General features: G+C 42.3%; 1 protein-coding gene across 2 annotated transcripts in view; it reads right to left on the bottom strand.

The window, feature by feature from the left end:
• The window catches only part of MUTYH (mutY DNA glycosylase), a 79,194-nt gene that overhangs the window by 14,387 nt on the left and 41,877 nt on the right, over positions 1–22,930 (bottom strand). For both annotated transcript variants that reach the window (XM_053693573.1, XM_053693572.1), the window contains exons 13-15: positions 7,343–7,534; positions 6,437–6,582; positions 5,562–5,729 (exon numbers count right to left, since the gene is read on the bottom strand). In XM_053693573.1, coding sequence (XP_053549548.1) covers positions 5,562–5,729; positions 6,437–6,582; positions 7,343–7,534 — 506 coding nt within the window. The remainder of the gene's footprint in view (positions 1–5,561; positions 5,730–6,436; positions 6,583–7,342; positions 7,535–22,930) is intronic.

Raw genomic sequence — 22,930 nt, forward strand, 5'->3', positions numbered from 1 at the left:
AAAACAGTGCCTGCCGATAATATTATATCAAAATACCCAGATAAAATGATTCCTCAAGGCTAAATATGTGTTAATAATCAATCGATTTAGCCCAGAAAAAGTCTACAGTCTTAATAAGCCCTTTTTGAAGCCCTTATTTACGATCGTAATAAACATGGCTTACCGGATCCCATAGGGAAAATGACAGCTTCCAGCATTACATCGTCTTGTTAGAATGTGTCATACCTCAAGCAGCAAGAGACTGCTCACTGTTCCCCCAACTGAAGTTAATTGCTCTCAACAGTCCTGTGTGGAACAGCCATGGATTTTAGTGACGGTTGCTAAAATCATTTTCCTCATACAAACAGAAATCTTCATCTCTTTTCTGTTTCTGAGTAAATAGTACATACCAGCACTATTTCAAAATAACAAACTCTTGATTGAATAATAAAAACTACAGTTAAACACTAAAAAACTCTAAGCCATCTCCGTGGAGATGTTGCCTGTACAACGGCAAAGAGAATGACTGGGGTAGGCGGAGCCTAGGAGGGATCATGTGACCAGCTTTGCTGGGCTCTTTGCCATTTCCTGTTGGGGAAGAGAATATCCCACAAGTAAGGATGACGCCGTGGACCGGACACACCTATGTTGGAGAAATAAATCCTAAGATAGCTACAATATAATTATTATTTATATTGTAGCTATATTAGGGTTTATTTTACAGGTAAGTATTTAGTTTTAAATAGGATTAACTTAGTTAATAATAGAAATATTATTTAGATTTATTTAATTAATATTTAAGTTAGGGGGGTGTTAGGGTTAGTGTTAGACTTAGGTTTAAGGGTTAATAATTTTATTACAGTGGCGGCGGCGTAGTGGGGTAGTGGGGGGGCAGGATAGGGGTTAATAAATTTATTATAGGTGGCGACGGTGTGGGGGGGGCAGATTAGGGGTTAATAAGTTTAATATAGGTTGCGGCGGGTTCAGGGAGCGGCGGTTTAGGGGTTAATACATTTATTATAGTTGCGGTGGGCTCCGGGAGTGGCGGTTTAGGGGTTAAACACTTTATTTAGTTGCGGCGGTGTAGGGGGGGGACAGATTAGTGGTGTTTAGACTCGGGGTACATGTTAGGGTGTTAGGTGTAGACAGCTCCCATAGAAATCAATGGGATGTCTGATAACTAGCAAAAGTAGTGAGATTGTGCCGCACTTGTGTGCGGAACATCTGGAGTGACGTAAGAATCGATCTGTGTCGGACTGAGTCCGGCGGATCGAAGTTTACGTCACAAAATTCTACTTTTGCCAGTCTCGAGCCTTTGATAACTAAGGCGAATCAGCCTCGCCACAAATACGCTGCGGAATTCCAGCGTATTTGAGGTTGACGGCTTGATAACTACCCCCCAGAGCCTGAACAAAGGACTGAATATCAGGAAGCTCCGCTAGCTTATTGTGTAACAGAACCGATAATGCCAAAATCTGTCCCTTTAAGGAACTGGCGGCAAGACCCTTATCCAGACCATTTTGGAGAAAGGCCAGAATCCTGGATACCCTAACCTTGTGCCAGTGATATCCACGTTCCTCACACCAGGATAAAAAGGTCCTCCACACCTTATGATAGATGCTATGAGTGACCGGTTTCCTGGCCTGAATGAGAGTATCAATCACTCTTTCCGAGAACCCTCTGTTGGCCAAGACTAGGCGTTCAATCTCCACGCAGTCAGTCTCAGAAAATCGAGAGTTTGGTGGAGAAAAGGACCCTGAACCAGCAGATCTCTGCAACAGGGTAACCTCCATGGAGGAGACAACGACATTCCCACTGGATCCGCAAACCACGTCCTCCGTGGCCACAATGGAGCAATCAGAATGGTCGAAGCTTGCTCCTGTTTGATGCGGGCCACCACTTGTGGAAGAAGTGGCAACGGGGGAAAAATGTAAATTAGGTTGAACTCCCAAGGTACCGCTAAGGCATCTATCAGCTCTGCCTGGGGATCCCTGGACCGCGACCCTATCTGGGTAGCTTGAAGTTGAGTCTGGACACCATCAGATCTATCTCCGGCATCTCCCATCTGTTGCAGAGTTCCGCAAACACCTCGGGATGGAGAGCCCATTCCCCCGGATGAATCAATTGTCTGCTGAGGAAATCGGCTGTCCAGTTGTCCACACCCGGAATGTGGATCGCTAAGAGCGAGCAGTTGTGGGTCTCCGCCCATTCCAGAATCCGAGACACCTCCCTCATGGCTAGGGAGCTTCTCGTTCCCCCTGATTTATGTATGCCACGAGGTAATGTTGTCCGACTGGAATCTGATGAAACGGGACGACCAAGAGGGGCCAAGCCCTCAGAGTGAGGAATATTACTTGTAGTTCCAAGATATTTATCGGTAGGGTCGATTCCTCTTGAGTCCACCTGCCCTTTGCCTTTCTGGCGCCCCAAACAGCTCCCCATCCTGATAGACTTGTATCCGTGGTCACAATCTCCCAGGATGGTCTCAAGAAGGATGTCCCTTGGGACAGCTGTGCTGCACGAACCCACCAAGAGAGGGATTCCCTCGCTCGATTGTCCACAGAGATCTGCTGGGATAGATCTGAGTGATCACTGTTCCATTGTCTAAACATGCATAACTGCAGAGGTCTTAGATGGAACCTGGCGAAAGGAATGACATCTATGCTGGAAACCATGAGCCCGATCACCTCCATACACCTGGCCACAGATGGCCTTGAGGAGGTCTGAAGGACAAGACAGCTGGACACAATCTTGGAACGTCTCTGATCTGTCAAGAATATCTTCATAGATATGGAATCTGTTATCGTACCCAGGGACTCCACCCTGTTGCTGGGAACCAGAGAACTCTTTCCTTCGTTTATCTTCCATCCATGGGATTGAAGGAGAAGAATAGCCCTCGAGTCGTCCTCTGCGAGACTGCAGGACGGAGCCTGAACCAGGATATCGTCCATATAAGGAGCCACTGCAATACCTTTGGCTCTCGCTACCGCGAGTAGCACTTTCAGAACCTTTGTAAAGACTCTTGGGGCAGTCGCCAGACCGAACGGTAGGGCCACAAACTGGAAGTGTTGCTCCAGAAAAGCGAATCTTAGGAACCTGAAGTGGTCCTTGTGGATTGGCACGTGAAGGTAAGCATCCTTCAAGTCTATTGTCGTCATAAATTGCCCCTCTTGAACTAGGGGTAGAATCAATCTGATCATCTCCATTTTGAACAATGGAACTGACAGAAACTTGTTCAGGCACTTTAGGTCCAGAATTGGGCGGAACGTGCCATCCTTCTTTGGGACCACGAAAAGGTTTGAATAGTACCCTAGACCCCTTTCTGCTAGGGGTACTGGAACGATTACTCCGAGAGAGGAGAGATCCCTCACGTACTCTAGGAAGGCGTCTCTCTTCTCTGGTCTTGAGGATAGGTTTGACAGGAGGTATCTGCCCCTGGGTGGATAAGTCTTGAACTCTATCCTGTAACCCTGGGTGATAACCTCCAGAACCCAAGGATCTTGTACGTCTCGCATCCAAGCCTCTGTGAACGGGGAACAGCTTTTTAAAAAAAGGTAGAGGGAGAAAAAGGACGAGTCCAGTTTCTCCCACTCATTCTTAAAAATAGTAGCCATCTTCACGGGAACTGGGAAGGTCTGAGGCACCACCCTGTCCTCGTAAACCCTATCTAGCTTAGGGATAGATGGTTCTTTCGGAAGTTTTGGCTCCGGAACCTCCAACGTAGCAAGCACTTATTTCAGTAAAAAGTGCAAATGCTCCATCTTAAAATTAAAATCGGGCTCCTCCGCAGCCGGAGGTCTAGAAGACGCTGATTCCTTCACAGAGAAAGCGCCCTCCAAAGAGTCGGAGGCGTCTTCATCAGCAGATAATCTATCAGAGACAGCCAACTGAGTAGATGACCCCTGGGACGAAAGGCTATGTCTTTCCCTTCTCTTGCGCTTCGCAGGGCGTGGTAAGGCATAGAAGGCCGCAAAAACCGGCGTTTGCAGCTGGGCAGTGAAATCTGGCGGCCAAGAGGCCCCTCCCATGGGAGGATCAGTCGAACCCTGGGGAGCTGCATGTGTAATCAGAGATGAATGTAGGGAATGCACCTCGCGGGACGGAGAACCCTCAGAGGTGGACGGCTCAGTAGTGCTAAATATCTTATTCTTTTTAGATATTGCAATCTTATCAAAGCATGTGGAACAACCTGCACCTCCTCACAATAAACTCAGGTATTAGATTTAATTAAAGAGGGGGTATCCTCTAACATATCAGAGTCCTCCATAGCTTGCGCCTTTAATACAGACTAGATAGATTAAAAAGGCACCTTTATAAACCAATGGCCGGGGCACTCACAATTATGACCCGGACCACAGAGAAACCGTTACGTCTCCCGCAATTGCCGATCAGGAAAGAGGAAGTTGAAGAGGCCACACCCAGTCACATGGAGTGCCATGCAGGACTGTCCCTGCACTATAGACAAAACGCATCAAAAAAAGGCAGTTCCGATCTACACCTGACTGTTCCACATTGCTAGAGCCTCATCTCACACATGACGCAGCACCAAACACAATAAATATATTATGTATCAGCCCCCCCTGTTCAATAATCCCCTTTCCAGGGATATTAACCCTTGATTCTATACAGATAAAAGGAGACACACTGTGACCCTGTCTTCTTGCATTACCATATGTGTATAAATGAAACGATCTTACGAGAATCTATGCCGTGGAACAGGAACACGGCCATTCAAGTGTGACAGGTTAGTAGCATCGCTCCTGATATAGACTTGAGTGCACAAAGCAGGCAGCGAAACTAGTCAACGCTGATTGCTTAAGGAGCTGTTAATCTGAGTCGGGATGGTTTCACAGAAAGACTCTCCCTGCATCTCCTGACTCTAACATACACCCATGCTCTCACTGAGAGGCTGACAGGACTACTTAAAACTCCAGTCCCAGTTCGAAGAGTACTACCCTCCATAAAAGACTACTCCGTATCTTCCGACACTTCTCTGCAAACCTCCTGTGACAAAAGGCAAAGAATGACTGGTGTATGAGGGGAGTGGGGGAGGTATTTAAGCCTTTGGCTGGGGTGTCTTTGCCTCCTCCTGGTGGCCAGGTTCTTAATTCCCACAAGTAATGAATGAAGCAGTGGACTCTCCTCCCATTAAGATGGAAATCCCATTGTTTACTAGATTTAAAATATATTGATGATGTCTATAAAGCTCACTTCAGCTTTTATAATTCATTAAGGAATGGGGACATAGCATTACATTTATTAGAAAAACAAAACATGCTTTCTTTACTGTTATATGCATTTAAAACAATACCCAGCAAAGCTATGTAAACAATATATTTATCTGGTGTCATCTTATATATTATTATTTTTTTCTGACCTCACAGGAGGTTACTCATTTTTGGACTATAGTGACTCTGTGCCCCGAAGTGTGCCCCGAAGACTCGGTGCAATCAGAATCAGGCAGACACATAGGCTACACTACCATTGTTTATTCACAGAGCAGTAGGGTTTAAACAAACAAGCCGGTAGTGAGATACTATAAATTCAGAAAGATATGATACTGTCTGCTGTCAATCACTTACCTTTTTCATGGCTGTGGGCACGGCAGAGTCCAGAAATTGTTTTTTGGTGACCCAGCGGATCTCTGGGCGCTCTGCTCCCTCCTCTTTAACACAGATACTCTCGGCTTGACTCCGACTGAGAAAGTAGACGAGATATGTCTGGTGGATGTGAGAGAAAACATGAACCACCTACAGCAAAAAGAAGAAATCATTGTTTATGTGAGATCAGAGGCGCTGGCAGCGAGTGCAGGACACGTCTGGCACAGAGAGATATAATCCGAAAAAAGAGAGGATAAAAGTTAGAGACAGAAATGGCAAATTAATTATAGAAAAAACACAATACAGAGAAGAATACATCATTTGCATTTCTACTGCTGCATAAAGTTAAAGGGATACTACACCCAACTTATTTCTTTCATGATTTGGATAGAGCAGCAATTTTAAGTAACTTTCTAATTTACTCCTATTAGCAAATTTTCTTTATTCCCTTGGTATCTTTATTTGAAAAGCAGGAATGTAAGCTTAGGAGCCGGTTCATTTTTGGTTCAGCACCTGCGTTGTGCTTGATTAGTGGCTAAATGTACAGCAAGTGAGAACAAAGACAATTTGATAATAGGAGTAAACTAGAAAGTTGCTTAAAATTGCATGCTCTGTCCGAATCATGAAAGCAAATATTTGGCTGTAGTATCCCTTTAAGTTTTTACTTGCATATTTTGTGTATGTGCTATTTTATAATAAGAGACTTGCTCCCTGCATGGTCAGCTTCTGATTATATGTTTTAATCCTTTTTGTATTTCTCTTATTAAATAAACAATAATTGGGGGCTGACCAAACTCTTATCTCGTACATTATAAGAGTAAAAAAGTGTGACTGAACTTGTGAGCTTGATCACCTACCTCGCCTGTGTACTGCAGCTCTTTTAATTGTACTGTCTGGCCCGTCAAATCTTGCAGCCGCTGACAGACGGTGGACGCGCCATCCTTTGCAGCGAGTTCCTTTTCCAAAAGCATGCTGGGAAATTCCCACATACCTGCTAGCAGGCCTGCAGAAGAGATGCAAGAACATGTTACGTGAGGTGCATGCTGACAGGTGTGCCGTAAGATGACAGGGACTGTATTCACTATAAAATAAAAGGTGGGGCGCCACATAGTGTATCCTGTGAGCAGTAACAACCATGCGCAATAACCCCAATAAAGCTGAGCAACAGGTTACTTAGCTTGATGTTGGTTTTAGTGTTGGATACTGGATCCAGCGTGATGGCGACATAGGATTGACGTCAGCGGGTGACTCAGGGGCCCCAGGTCATATGCAGACACTAATGGTTTGCTTTACTCTAATTTGTGATTGTTGGGCTTTTTGTTATTGCTCACAGGATAAGCTATGTGGCACCATCCTTTTGTTTATAGTGATTTGTAGAGAAACAATGGGCTGTAGTCGGCAGGATATGTGTGGGGTGCAGCAAGTGCCGTTATATAAGCTCTGCCTTTTTCACAATCTGCCTGTGGGAAGAGGGAGGTGTGCTCATTATTTACCGGATTAAATTGGTATTTTATTAAGGAGAAACTGTGCTTGAATTCGTCTTTCATATATAACAGCTGTCATTTAAAGGGTATTTATCATTTTTAAAGTACCTTAATAGTTAATTTATTCATTTTTTTAAAAATATTACTATGCATGTTTCACATCCTTGTATAACCCAGTAGAGGAGAAGCAATTTTACTGACCTTTCCAAACAGATATTTGATCAAAAAGACCTTAGTTATTGTTGCTGGGGCAGTAGTCATTTTCAGCGGCTGCTATACCTGTGCTGGGTCTCCGGACGATCATGTATTGCGCCTCTTCCTGCTCTCCAGGTCTCTCCCACACACAGGTCACGGTTTGTTCCACTCTTGAGGGCTTCTTTGCAGATTTGCGAGGGAAGTTGGCCACACCAAGGGTGCTATCCCATGTTTCAGAAGTGGGCAAGCACAGAGCACATGACCCAGAGACTAGATCTGCAGAAGCAACACAAATATGTCTACATGGACCAGCATTAAAGAAATAAGACCTCTCTAACGTCAATTGCCCAGATTACAAGTGGAGCTCTACAGATAGTGCAGGGTGTGATACCAATATTACTGGACCGTGCAAAAATTAGCATGCAAATTGGTATTACATGTCCATGGTAAAACAGATTTATGAGAGAAGGTTTAACGCGTCCGACAACCCTTTAGCGTGCCTTATATGTTCAATGGTTATCCCAACCGTGCTGAACATCTCTAATATTAAAAGTTGAAAGTTATAGCTTGTGCTCGAGCAAAACACCCAAAATATCACTAGAAGAATAAGCGTGAATGGACACATGAAGTAAAGTGTTAGGGCTAAAATAAAATTTTCAAAAAACACATGTAAAACACATTCAAATAAGTATAAAGATTTTAAATAAAAATTATAAGTTTAATATTGAAAATAATGTTTTAAAAAGGGATACAGTATATGTCAAGGACTGAGAAGGGCTAAAAAATAATAATAATAATAAAAAAATAATAATAATATATATATATATATATATATATATATATATATATATAAATACATAAATTATGCTTACCAGATAATTTTCTTTCCTTCTGTACAGGGAGAGTCCACAGCTGCATTCCTTACTTGGGGGAAATACTGAACCTGGCCACCAGGAGGAGGCAAAGACACCCCAGTCAAAAGCTTAAATACCTCCCCCCACTTCCCTCATCCCCCAGTCATTCTGCCGAGGGAACAAGGAACAGTAGGAGAAATATCAGGGTATAAAAGGTGCCAGAAGAATAAATTAAAATTTAGGGCTGCCCATCGGAGAACATGGGCGGGAGCAGTGGCCTCTGACTGTACAGAAGGAAAGGAAATTATCTGGTAAGCTTAATTTACGTTTTCCTTCTTAATACAGGGAGAATCCACAGCTGCATTCCTTACTTGTGGGAAATTATACCCAAGCTCCAGAGGACACTGAATGCTAACGGGAGGGTAAAAAAGAGAGGCGGCCCCTAATCTGAGGGCACCACAGCCTGCAAAACCTTTTTCCCCAAAGGCTGCTTCAGCAGAAGCAAAAACATCAAACTTGTAAAATTTGGAAAAAGTATGTAAGGAGGACCAGGTAGCCGCCTTACAAATCTGATCCATAGAGGCCTCATTTTTGAAGGCCCAAGAGGAATCCACTGTTCTCGAAGAATGAGCAGTAATCCTCTGAGGAGGCTTAAGACCCGCTGACTCATATGCTAAGCGGATGATACTCCTCAACCAAAAAGATAAGGAAGTCGAAGAGGCCCTCTGACCCCTACGTTTCCAAGAATAGATAAAAAACAAAGAAGAAGTTTATCTAAATTCCTTTGTAGCCTGAAGATAGAACTTCAAGGGACAAACCACATCCAGATTATGCTGTAAATGTTCCTTTGATGAAGAAGGATTAGGACATAAGGAAGGAACCACAATTTCTTGATTGATGTTGCGATTTGACACAACCTTAGGAAGAAATCCTAACTTAGTTTGTAGAACAGCCTTATCAGCTTGGAACACCAGCTAGTAGAAAAAGAACCTTCCAAGACAACAACTTAATGTCAACCTCATGCATAGGCTCAAACAGAGCCCGTTGCAAAACTTTAAGAACAAGATTTAAACTGCAAGGAGGAGTATTAGATCTAAACACCGGCCTGATCCTAGTCAGAACCTTAACAAAAAAGACTGTACATCTGGAAGCTCAGCGAGCCTCTTGTGCAGTAAGACAGGGCTAAAATCTGTCCCTTCAAGGAACTAGCTGAGAGGCCCTTTTCCAGTCCATCCTGGAGAAAAGAAAGAATCCTGGCAACCTTTACTTTGTGCCAGGACAAACCACGCTCTTCACACCAGAATAAGTAGGTCCTCCACACCTTTTGACAGATGCGACGAGTAACCGGCTTACGAGCTTGAATGAGAGTATCAATAACACTCTCAGAAAACCCTCTCTTGGCTAAGACTAAGCGTTCAATCTCCACGCAGTCAGCCTCAGAGAATCTAGATTTTGATGAAGAAAGGGGCCTTGTTCCAGCAGATCCCTGCGACAAGGTAACCTCCAAGGAGGAGATGATGACATCCCCACTAGATCCGTGAACCATATACTTTGTGGTCACGATGGAGCAATCAGTATCACTGATGCCTGCTCCTGTATGATTCGAGCCACCATTGGAGGAAGGAGTGGTGATGGCAGGAAAAGAGAAATTAGATTGAACCTCCAAAGCACTGCTAATGCATCTATTAGCTCCGCCTGAGGATCCCTGGGCAGCTTGGTAGTGAGACGGGATGCCATGAGATCTATCTCCGGCGTTCCCCACCTGTTGCATATCACCGCAAACACTTCGGGATGGAGAGACCATTCCCCCGGATGAAAGGATTGTCTGCTGAGAAAATCTGGTTCCCAAATGTTCACACTGGAATGTGGATCACTGACAGCAATCAGTTGTGGGTCTCCACCCACTCCAGAATCCGAGATACTTTCCTCATTGCTAGGGAGCTTCTCGTTCCCCCTGATGGTTGATGTAAGCTACCAAGGTTATATTGTCTGATTGGAATCAGATAAATTGGGACGAACACAGTAGGGGCCAAGCCTTCAGAGCATTGAATATTGCCCCAAGGGTCTAGAATGTTGAACGGGAGGAAGCTCTCCTCCTGCGTCCACAGGCCCTGCGCCTTCTTGGTGCCCCAAACAGCTCCCCATCCTAACAGACTTCCATAGTCACAGTCACCCAGGAAGGTCTTAAAAATTATCCGGACAGAGCCACCAAGAGAGCGATTCTCTTGACCAGTTGTCCAGAGAAATCTGTTGAGACAGATCCAAAGGATCGCTGTTCCACTGCCTCAGCATGCACAGTCGCAACAGCCTGAGGTGGAACCTGGCAAAGAGAATGATGTCCATGCTGGACACCATGAGACCAATCACCTCCATACACTGAGCCACAGATGGCCTTAAGGAGGTCTGGAGGAGAAGACATGTTGAAGCTAGCTTGCAACTTCTCTGGTCTGTTAGAAATATTCTCTTGTCTATGGAGTCTATTATAGTGCCCAGGAATGCCACCCTGGTGCTTGGAATAAGAACTCTTTTCTCGATTTATCTTCCCTCCGTGGGACCGAAAAAGACAGAGGAGAGATTCCGAATGGTCTTCCGCCAGACGAAACGATGGTGCTTGTACCAGATTATTGTCCAAGTAGGGAGCCACTGCTACATCCCGAGTTCTGGCGACTGCTAGTAAAATTCTTGGAGCAGTAGCTGAACCAAATGGAAGTGCAATGAGCTGGAAGTGCTGGTCCAGGAACGCAAACCTGAGGAATTGGAAGTGTTCCCTGTGGATTGGAAGGTGAAGGAATGCATCCTTCAGATCTATAGTGGTCATAAACTGCCCTTCCTGAATTAAGGGAAGGATGGACCTTATTGTCTCCATCTTGACAAGGGGACATTTAGAAATTTGTTTAAGCACTTTAGGTCCAGAACTGGACGGAAAGTTCCCTCCTTCTTTGGGCCCACGAAAATGTTTGAATAGTATCCCAAACCTCTTTCTGCGATAGGCACTTGGACAATGACTCCAAAGGAGGACAGATTCCTTATGCACCCCAGAAAGGCTTCCCTCTTTCCCAGTCTTGAAGACAGGTTAAGAGGATGAATCTGCCTCTGGGTGGATGAGATTTGAAACCTATCTTGTAACCCTGAGCTATGACCTCCAGGACCCAAGGATCCTACACGCCCACGAACCAAGCCTCTGAAAGAGCGACAGTCTGCCCCCTACACGATCCAAAATAGGACCGGGGGCCGCCCCTTCATGCGGACTTAGTCTTGGCGTTCTTCTTGCTCTGCTTGGATCTTTTTCAGGACTGAGCCAGCTTCCAAGAACACTAGGTTTGCTCTGGCTTAGCGGAGGCCTCTGACACTTGGCTTTTATCAGAACTAAAGGAACGAAAATACGACCTTTGTTTTAGATTTGTTCTCGTTATCTTACGGTATGAAGTCACCCTTGGCCCCTGAAACTGTGGAGATAATCAAACAAACTCTTTCCCTTAAAGGAGAGGGAAAGCGACTAGACTTAGAAGTAATAGTAGATAGTAATATCTGTCAGAGTGCCTTACGGGCCTGAACAGAAAACCTGAAGTCTAAGCGTTGGGCTAATTAATCTGCATAATAACAGCACAGATGAAAGAATTAGTAACCCAGAAGGCTGTAGTTCTTTCCTGAAAAAATGTTGAGGAAACCCTCCACCTCGATCAATTTTCGAGCAGGAGACGCACCAAAAGGTAGACGCTCCAGCAACTGCGGTGACAAGCGCCACCAGTAAAAGAAAATATCCCATAGGTTGAAACATCCTCTTTAACAGAGTTTCCATCCTTATATCCGGCGGCTCTATGAACGATGAACTATCCTCACAGGGCTAGTATTACGTGTGGCAAACGTAAAAATAGCGCCAACCAAGTAGGGATGGGAAAAAGAAAACCCACCCTCATATAGAGCCTGGAACCGGGATCCTTAAAAGGCAGACGACGGGAAGAGGAATCTAATCGTGTCCCACTCGTCCTTAAGAATGATTGCCATCAAATTTGGGACCCAGAGGTTCGTCTGGCGTCTCGGCCTAGGAACCTCTAATGTAGTCAAAACCTCCTTTAGTAGCAAGCGTAAACTATATGTCCTAAATCTGAAAGCTGGATCCACAGGCGGAGGATTATAGGCAGCAGACTCCAACCCTGAAAGTTCATACTTTTTCAGAGAGAACCTCATCCTCGGATAACTGATCAGATATATCCGAAAAATTACATGATGCCCCATGGGCAGGAGTGCAAGGTTTAACCTTTCGCTTGTGCTTAGCAGTGCGAGGGAAAGCACTAATGGCTGCATACACCGCCGTATTAAACTGCGCAGTAACGTCTGGTGAAAAAAAGGCCCCCTCCAGATGGAGGATTAGCAGTGCAATGGGAAGCTGCATGTGTATAAAAAGATGCATGAAGGGTGTGCACCTCACTGGACAAGGACTTTTTGGAGGTGGGCAGCTCAGTGGTATCAAACATGACAACCTTATTTGATATAATCCCCTTATCAAGGCATATGGAACATAATTGAGAGAGTTGATATCCCCGAGCTTCCTCACAATATAAACAGGCATTACTCTATGAAATAGAGGGAGAACCCTCCAATGAATCAGAATGCTCCATAGCTAAAGTACGATATGCGGAGGACTACAGAAAAAAGGAACTTTATTTTAAATAAAAAAACGGCACCCTTATACCCCTAATGACTGGGGCACTCACCACCTCCTATGACCCAGACAGAACAGATATAAAACTCCTCTCCGGTAGTAACTTGGTCAAAAGAAAGGAAATGGAAGCCTCAACCCTTCCGGTCACATGGTGCGCAATGCAGGGCCGCTCCTGCTATGAGAAAAAGCGCGCCAAGCTTGTAAGCTGCGCAATTTTCAAAGTGAAAGTGAAACTATCTTACCGGAATCCATAATGTGGAACAGAAACACAGCCTCTCAAGTGTGACAGTGTTGGTTTTTCAGGGCCAATACCGATTATTTGGCGCCTTTCAGGCCGACAACAGGGGCCGATATTCTGTACATTTAAAGTTTTGAAAAATCAACACAATTTCTACACAAATCTGGTATAAACTGAACATGTTTATTAAAATTTTAAACATTAAAAGTAAACAACTGGGAAAAATAAAGTGCTTGAAAATTAACTTATTAAATGGCTTCCCAAAACATAGAAAAATGGCATAAATCCCTTTTATACTGCACACTGATATAAAATAAATTTAAGTCACTACTGCAAAGCTAGACACTACACCATTTCTTCAATATTCCCAGTTAAGTAGAAAAACATTATAGTGCAGAAAGCATAACATTTCAGCAGGTTCTCCTCTTTAACGTCTTCTGTTTTTTTCATATATTGCTGCCACTTCACTAAAAACACGCTCACTTGGTACACTTTACAGATAAGGGTTAAAAGTGAAGTTAAAAAATAAATAAATAATAATACTCATATTTACTGGATTGCAAATCCCCTCCCTGGTACTGAGGAGTGGACTATTTATAAGTTTCTTTATTATGTCACTTATGGGCAGTTTTATACATGTGTAACAGCGCCACCTAATGGTCAGAGCATTGTTATCCACTGCTAGAGAATATTGATACTAGTTTCCTATACTGCATAGCTTTCTACTCAATGTTTGTTGTGCCTGAACTATAAAAATATTTTTATGTTTTTTTCTATGCTCATCAAAGGGGAAAATAAAATATTTAAATTAAAAATCGTCAAATATAGCAGCTTTAGTAAAAAGTTTTGCAAATGTGTAAAATTTATCAGAATGCAATAAATAATTTTCTATTTCTGACAGCAATTAGAAAGCAGTATAATTTGATTTATTGCTGACACCTATGAGCAAATCAAAAGTGATTTAGCGCTGTGTACTTCAGGGAAACTATGTAGTTTTAAGTGCCACTTAAAGATCACATTTTCCATTTCACAAATCATATATGTTTGTTTATGCAAGTCCATCTACATGCCTGCCATTGGGGGTATGGTAGTTGGTATCTGAGCTCCCAGGCTTAGACTCTGTTATCAGTGCTATTTATTTATTAAATGCTATGCTATGTCCAACGTATACAGTATGTGCTATAGATGATTTGTGTGATGATCTGTGTCACTTAAAACTACACAGTTTCCCTGAAGTACACAGAGATGAATTTCTTTTGATTTGCTCCATATCGGTAATAAATCGATAAGTTTCTGTCCGATACCGATTATTTCAGAAATTCCAAATATCAGCCATAAAAATCGTCTGCTCCAAAAATCAGTCTATCCCTAATGGCATCCAAGTTTGGGCGCAATTTTCAAACATGAGGGGAGGGACTTATGGTCTTTATATGTTTGCTGTGTTGCACTGTTTGTTTGTTAGTCTGAGGAAGGGGAGCAAGTCCCCGAAACTTCACACATTAAAGAATTGTTTTACTGTATTTGAAGTCCAGTAAGTGCGGGTCTTTTTTCTAAGAGTATTTATCTTCATTAGACCGAATCCAAGCTGTTGTCCTGTGAAGTGAGAGTGTGGGCCCTATTGGACATATATATATATATATATATATATATATATATATATACACACACATACAAATAGAAATAGTTGAAATTCTATGTTCTTCACTTAGAAGAAAATGTTCTTTTTGTTTTTAAATATATATTCTATATATACACAATATATAGCTAAATCTATATCTATACATATTCATATAGATATAAAGCTATAGAGCTATATTTCTTTTTCCTTTTAAGTGAAGAACATAGGTGTATATGAAGTATTCCTAACGCACCTACGGCTTTAGCACAGTTGGCCTAGCGCAGCTTTAGGATAGTGCTCAAGTGCAAAAAAAAACATAAAATATGCTTACCAGAAAATTTAATTTCCTTCTGTATAAGGAGAGTCCACGGCTTCATTCCTTACTGTTGGGAAATACTGAACCTGGCCACCAGAAAGAGGCAAAGACACCCCAGTCAAAGGCTTAAATACCTCTCCCACTTCCCCTATCCCCCAGTCATTCTGCAGAAGGAACAAGGAACAGTAGGAGAAATATCAGGGTATAAAAGGTGCCAGAAGAAAAAACACATAATTTAGGGGGCCGCCCATCGGCGAAACACGGGCGGGAGCCGTGGACTCTCCTTATACAAAAGGAAATTAAATTATCTGTTAAGCATAATTTATGTTTTCCTTCTTAATATAAGGAGAGTCCATGGCTTCATTCCTTACTGTTGGGAAACTTATACACAAGCTCTAGGGGACACTGAACGATAACGGGAGTGACAAAAAGAGAGGCGGAACCCTAATCTGAGGGCACCACAGCCTGCAAAACCTCTCTCCCAAAGGCTGCTTCAGCTGAAGCAAAAACATCAAGCTTGTAGAATTTAGAAAAAGTGTGTAAGGAGGACCAGGTAGCCGCCTTACAAATCTGATCCATAGAGGCCTTGCTCTTAAAGGCCCAAGAGGAAGCCACTGCTCTAGTAGAATGAGCCGTAATTCTCTGAGGAGGTCTATATCCCACGCTGTTTCATAAGCTAAGCGCATATGACTCCTCAACTAAAAAGATAAGGAAGTCAAAGAGACCTTCTGACCCTTATGCTTCCGAGAATATACCACAAACAAGGAAGAAGTTTGTCTAAAATCTTTAGTAGCTTGAAGATAAAACTTAAAGGCACGAATCACGTCCAAATTATGAAGTAGACGTTCCTTCGAAGAAGAATTAGGACACAAAGAAGGGACCACAATCTCTTGATTGATGTTGCGGTCTGACACGACTTTAGGGAGAAACCCAACTTGGTACGTAGGACAGCCTTATCGGAATGGAACTACAGATAAGAAGGCTCACATTGCAAGGCGGCAATCTCAGATACTCATGTGCCGAAGAAAAAGACAGTAGAAAGAGAACTTTCCAGGACAATAATTTAATATCAATTTCATGCATAGGCTCAAACGGAGCCCGTTGCAAAACTTTAAGAACCAGATTCCGACTCAAAGGGGGAGCCGAAGATCTGAATAGAGGTCTGGTTCTAATCAGAGCTTTAACAAAAGACTGAACATCTGGAAGCTCAGAAAGCCTCTTGTGCAGTAAAACAGACAAGGCCGAAATCTGTCCCCTCAGGGAACTGGCCGAAAGACCCTTCTCCAGACCATCCTGGAGAAACAACAGAATCCTGGCTACCTTAACCTTATGCCAGGGAAATCCACGCTCTTCACACCAGAATAAGTAGGTTCTCCACACCTTATGATAGATGCGACGAGTAACCGGCTTGCAAGCTTGGATGAGTGTATCAATAACTCTCTCAGAAAAACCTCTCTTGGCTAGGACTAAGCATTCAATATCCACACAGTCAACCTCAGAGAATCTATATTTTGATGAACAAAAGGACCTTGTTCCAGCAGATCCCTGCGACAAGGTCATTTCCATGGAGGAGAAGATGACATCCTCACTAGATCCGTGAACCACGTCCTTCGCGGCCACAATGGAGCAATCAGTATTACTGATGCCTGCTCCTATTTGATGCGGCCCACTACCCGAGGAAGGAGTGGTAATGGCGGAACCAGGTAGATTAGATTGAACCTCCAAGGCACCGCTAAGGCATCTATTAGCTCCGCCTGAGGATCCCTGGACCTCTACCCATATCTGGGTAGCTTGGTATTGAGACGGGACGCCATGAGATCTATCTCCGGCGTCCTCCTCATGTTGCATATCTCTGCAAACACTTCGGGATGGAGAGATGATTCCCCTGAATGAAAGGATTGTCTGCTGAGAAAATCCGCTTCCCAGTTGTCCACACCCGGAATGTGGATCGCTGACAGCGAACAGCTGTGGGCCTCCACCCACTCAAGAATCTGAGATACTTCCCTCATCGCTAGGGAGCTTCTTGTACCCCCCTGATGGTTGATGTAAGCCACCAAGGTTATATTGTCTGATTGGAATCTGATAAACCTGGGACGAACCCGGAAGAGGCCAAGCCATCAGAATATTGTAGATTGCTCAAAGTTCCAAAATGTTGATCGGGAGGGAGCGTTCCTCCTGAAACCACAGGCCCTGTGCCTTTTTGGCACCCCAAACAGCTCCCCATCCTGAGAGGCTTGCATCCGTAGTCACAATCTTCCAGGAAGGTCTGAGAAAGGATGTCCCTCGTGACAGATGATCTGGATAGAGCCACCAAGAGAGGGATTCTCTCGACCGGTTGTCCAGTGAAATCTGTTGAGACAGATCCGAACGATCGCCGTTCCACTGCCTCAGCATGCACAGCTTTAGCGGTCTGAGACCAGTGGCGGCTGGTGACTTTTGAAGATGGGGGAGCACTAGCCCCGCCCCGCCCCTCAGATGGCTCCGCCCATTTTAATGTGTGTGTGTGTATATACACATACATACACACACACACACTCTGCCAGTTACCTTAACACATCCTTATGTATGTACAAGGTGAGGGCAGTGTGTTATGTGTATTACTGTGTGTTGTTAAAGTCTGTGTGTGAGGTATGTACATAACTAACCTGTGTATATTAAAAGACAAGAGCACCACATACACCCTCCAGTTACTATATATATATATATATAAATATATATATATATATATATATATAGTCCTTATACTGCCCCAGTGACAGGACTCTTGTACCCAATAAATATATAAATATATATATATATATATATATATATATATATATAAACTAAAACAAATGAAACTGCACAACGGAGCGCAACATGGATCCCAATGTCAGTGTAAGAGGGTAATCTTCATGAGGCACAGGTAGAGAGAGAGGGTATAGCGATCATATCCCAATAGGATGCTTCAATGAAAGATATAGACGGCAGCCACTTTTCCTAGTGCGTCCGCAAACGCACTCATGTAGGTAATATATCCAGGGTATGGGAAAAGAAACAGCGCTCCAAGCCCATAAAAAAAAATATTTTATTAAATTGTATTAAAAACATACAAAATTAAGTGGTCAGGCACAGAAAAAGTGCAAAAACAGGTAAGTGAACAGGTGGATCAGCAAACGTTTCATGTGCTTGATTATACACCTGTTCATGATGCAATTTATAGCCAATTTTCTTAAAGAGATACAACTTCAAATATTTCAAAACCTGTGATTGCCTATACTTAAAGGAGCTTAAGGGAACTTATCTATGTGCTAGACATTAATCAATGTAGTATCATAACTCCAATTAGGTGATATTAATCTAAATTAGTGTTTATGTATGTTAATATATTCTCTTCACCTACCAAATATATTTAGGACATAGAGCCAAATGACTGTTACCTATGTGTTTAACATATTTAAATTTGGTAATTTTAAGATAATGTTTACTAAACATACTAATTTCCATAAGTGGAGTGAAGCGGCTACATGTCATATAAAGTGTACTTAAAATAGTCAACAAAACTTTACCTATGTGTTTAAATTGTTGAAGGAGATATTTCTAAAAGATCTAATCAATATGTCACAAACAGAGCTTTATCTATGTATTTAACCTAAAACATGAGTTGCACGTAGGACTTAAATGATATGGATTCAGAAACAGTCCACTATGTTGCGAGGAGCCAACAGGCACTTTCCTCTCTATTTAACTTGTATAAATGAGATATATTCCTCATAAGATTAAGCTAAACAGATTGATCTACATTTTTAAAGTGATCTGATAGTATGCTACAGCTTTCTATGCTACAAGGGTAAAAAGAGTTATATTCTTTTACCTGTGTGTTTAACCTATGTAGGTAAGAATTACAGAGATCTGAATATATAATTGTGAACTATTTAGTAAATAAATCAAGGTCAAGACCTGATGGATGAGTGGTCTGTAGATTAAACATCCACAGAATTTCCCTTTTATCAAGGGTCATCTCTCTATCTCCTCCTCTTCTCCAGAGGGGGACAAAATCAATACCCTGGAGCATTAATGCTGACACATCAGAATTATGTAGTGTCCTCCTACATAATTCTGAAATGTCAGCATTAATGCTCCAGGGTATTGATTTATTTACTAAATAGTTCACAATTATATAGTTGTAGCATAGAAAGCTGTAGCATACTATCAGATCACTTTAAAAATGTAGATCAATCTGTTTAGCTTAATCTTATGAGGAATATATCTCATTTATACAAGTTAAATAGAGAGGAAAGTGCCTGTTGGCTCCTCGCAACATAGTGGACTGTTTCTGAATCCATATAATTTAAGTCCTACGTGCAACTCATTTTTTTAGGTTAAATACATAGATAAAGCTCTGTTTGTGACATATTGATTAGATCTTTTAGAAATATCTCCTTCATCAATTTAAACACATAGGTAACGTCTTGTTTACTATTTTAAGTACACTTTATATGACATGTAGCCACATCACTCCACTTATGGAAATTAGTATGTTTAGTTAAACATTATCTTAAAATGACCAAATTTAAATATGTTAAACACATAGGTAACAGTCATTTGGCTCTATGTCCTAAATATATTTGGTAGGTGAAGAGAATATATTAACATACATAAACACAAATTTATACTGCCCCAGTGACAGGACTCTTGTACCCAGTATATATATATATATAAAATATATATAAAAAATAAAAAAGTATGATTATATATATGTGTGTGTTTGGTGTGTGATGTGTGATTAGAAAGCTGTGTGACTCATATTTTTACACACAAATGTTACCTGACATTTGCTCCTACAACAAGTTATGAGAAAATTTAGGTTTGCTCATAACATGTAGGAGCAAATGGGTTAAATAAACTGTTCAAGTTTGTAAGCTGAGGAAATAATTGAAAAATAATAAAAACTAAGCTTTCAAAACTAAGTGTTATAAACTAAACAGAGACAGTAAGGATCTGGCATACATAGGGCAAGAAAAGTCAGGCTGGCACCATAGCATAAATGATAAATCATATAATTAAGCCAAGCAAACCCCTGGCTCCCCTTACCTCTGTAAGTAACTTTTTTTACTTTCACTTTCAGCAGCATGGCTCAGTCTCTCAGGTTTGTATTCTGCCAAGCCCTATGCAAATATAGTCTGTACACGATCTGCAATCCTCTCCCCCACATTCTCTCTGCCTGAGAGAGACTGAGCCATGCTGAAACACAGACTGAAAGATTAGGGAGTGAAAGTAAAAAACGCCTGAGACTGCAACCTTCTATACACTGCTGCAGTTTACCGGCTATTATATACAGTATTGGATCATATGCCTCACCTAACACACAGGAGATAACTGTTCCAGCAGCTTCTCTGTTCTCCTCTACACCTCCTGCACGTCACTATCTGAAGTCTGTGTCTGCCTCTCTGAACTGATTGAAGTGATGCTCCTCCCACCACACAGCTCTTAGTGTGCGAGTGTCACGTGACAGCTGGCTCCCGCACACTAAGAGCTGTGCTCTTAAGAAGGCTATGGGCTGGCCTGTAGGCGGCGCTGCAGTCAATGCAGTTTTAAAGTGGAAAGTGCTTTTGCCTATACTTTTATCTATCGCACTGCACAGCATGTGCGATAGATAGAAGTATTAGGCAAAAGCCCATTCCACTTTCACTGACCCTATAGATTTAAAAACTGCAATTTTAATGTTTTATATTAAAAACACAGTGGAGCCTGAAAGATTTTTTTATTTAATAAAAAAAAAAGGTTTAAAAATGTAATATATATTTTTTTTATTTCTCACTCTTTTTTTTCCTTTTTTTCAGTCCATCAGGGGGTTTACGTGCTCAAGTGCTCCTATAGAGGAGGCTCCACTGTCTGAGACAGAACCTGGCAAAAGGAATTATGTCCATGCTGGACACCATGAAACCAATTACCTCCATACACTGAGCCACAGATGGCCTTAAGGAGGTCAAGACATGCCAAAGCTAGCGTGCATCGTCTCTGGTCGGTTAGAAATATCCTCATGGATATTGAATCTATAGTACCCAGGAATTCTACCCTGGTGCTTGGAATGAGAGAACTCTTCTCTAAGTTTATCTTCCATCCATGTGATTAAAGAAGAGAGAGAAGAAATACAGAATGGTCCTCTGCTACTGCTATACCTTGGGTTCTGGTGACAGCCAGGAGAGCTCCTAGAACCTTTTTAAAGATTATTGGGGCTGTAGCTAGACCAAACGGAATTGCAATTTACTGGAAGTGGTGATCCAGGAACGCAAACCTTAGGAGCTGGAAGTGGTCCCTGTGGATTGGAACGTGAAGGTAGGCTCCTTCAGATCTATAGTGGTCATGAACTGTCCTTCCTGAACTAGAGGAAGAATGGACCTTATTGTCTCCATCTTGAACGAGGGGACATTTAGAAACTTGTTTAAGCACTTTAGGTCCAGAATAGGGCGGAAAGTTCCCTCCTTCTTTGGGACCACAAGCATGTTTGAGTAGTATACCAAGCCTCTTTCTGCGATAGGAACCGGGACAATGACCCCTAAGGAGGACAGATCCTGCATGTACCCCAGAAAGGCTTCCCTCTTTTCTGGTTTTAAAGACAGGCTTGAGAGGAGAAATCTGCCCTTGGGTGGAAGAGATTTGAAACCTATCTTGTATCCCTGAGCTATGACCTCCAGGACCCACGGATCCTGCACATCCCTGTAGCAAGCGTCTGAAAATAGTGAGAGTCTGCCCCCTACACGATCCAGCTTTGGATCGGGGGCCGCCCCTTCATGCCAACTTGATCTCGGCGGGCTTCTTGCTCTGCTTGGATTTATTCAGGGATTAAGTCGGCTTCCAAGTGCTCTTGATTTGCTCTGGCTTAGCGGAGGCCTGCTGATGTTGGGACTTTTCAGAATGAAAATTAGATCCTTGTCCCTTAGATTTGTTCTTTTTATCCTGCGGTAGGAAGGCACCCTTGTCCCCTGTAACCGTGGAAATAATGGAGTCCAGGTCTGGACAAAATAAAACAGGTTCCTGAAGAAAGGAAGAAATACAGAGGAGCCTCTAAGTGCAGTATCACCAAGCAGGGTAAAATCAACAGTACATATATTGATATATACACTCACATTTGGTGAAGCACACTATAGTGCAGATATGGCAGAGACTTCTGAGCCGTTCGGCTGACTCCGACCTCCGGTATCGCCAACAAATGAAAGGTATGTGGTGCAGTCTCCTCACTGCCTGGGTACGAAGCTCAGCAACCAGCAATAACTCCTGCTAATGATCAGCAAGACCCCCAACAATACGAGGGGATATGAGGATAAAGAACCTTCCACAAACCCAAACGATAGCGGTAGTAGATTTGTAAAACAAATTTAATATAAAAACATATATTAAAAACAGTGACGCATCTCAGACTGTATATCACTAAACTACCGCTACCTATTTAAAAGAACTCTCAACCAATCAATCTATACCTTGAGCCTCCTGTGACATCACACAGGTGAACAGCGTGTAACGAATCTCACAATGGTGATAATCTCCTCCTTTTCTTAGACCGATTTGTAATCAGACAATGGGCAGCTTTAAACTCACATTGTAACTTATACAGAGCCCATTTGCAAATTTTGCAACATTATTATATACAAAGTATAAATTTTTTCATAAACACGTTAGATGAAATTTTCCATGATAATAAACGCTACAATATATAATCACATTGGCAAACACACATTTTATCAATCTTCATGACGTATTTAAATAAGTTATTACCCCCATTATAAGATTTCAATAATATTCCAGCTACCGTCTTTATATTTGAGGATTTAGAATATCAGGGCAGAATACATAATCTATACTTAATGGTTAAGAAATAAAGACCAGGTTTTGTTTAGAAGTATAACCGCTCAAGTTGATAAGATTTAATTATGATAGGTTTTTATAGGATACCAACATTCATAAGGGCTATGTGCTCATTTAAAAATTACTCACATAGTAACTTTA

Source organism: Bombina bombina, chromosome 10 (assembly GCF_027579735.1).
Source record: "Bombina bombina isolate aBomBom1 chromosome 10, aBomBom1.pri, whole genome shotgun sequence".
Classification (NCBI taxonomy): Eukaryota; Metazoa; Chordata; class Amphibia; order Anura; family Bombinatoridae; genus Bombina; species Bombina bombina.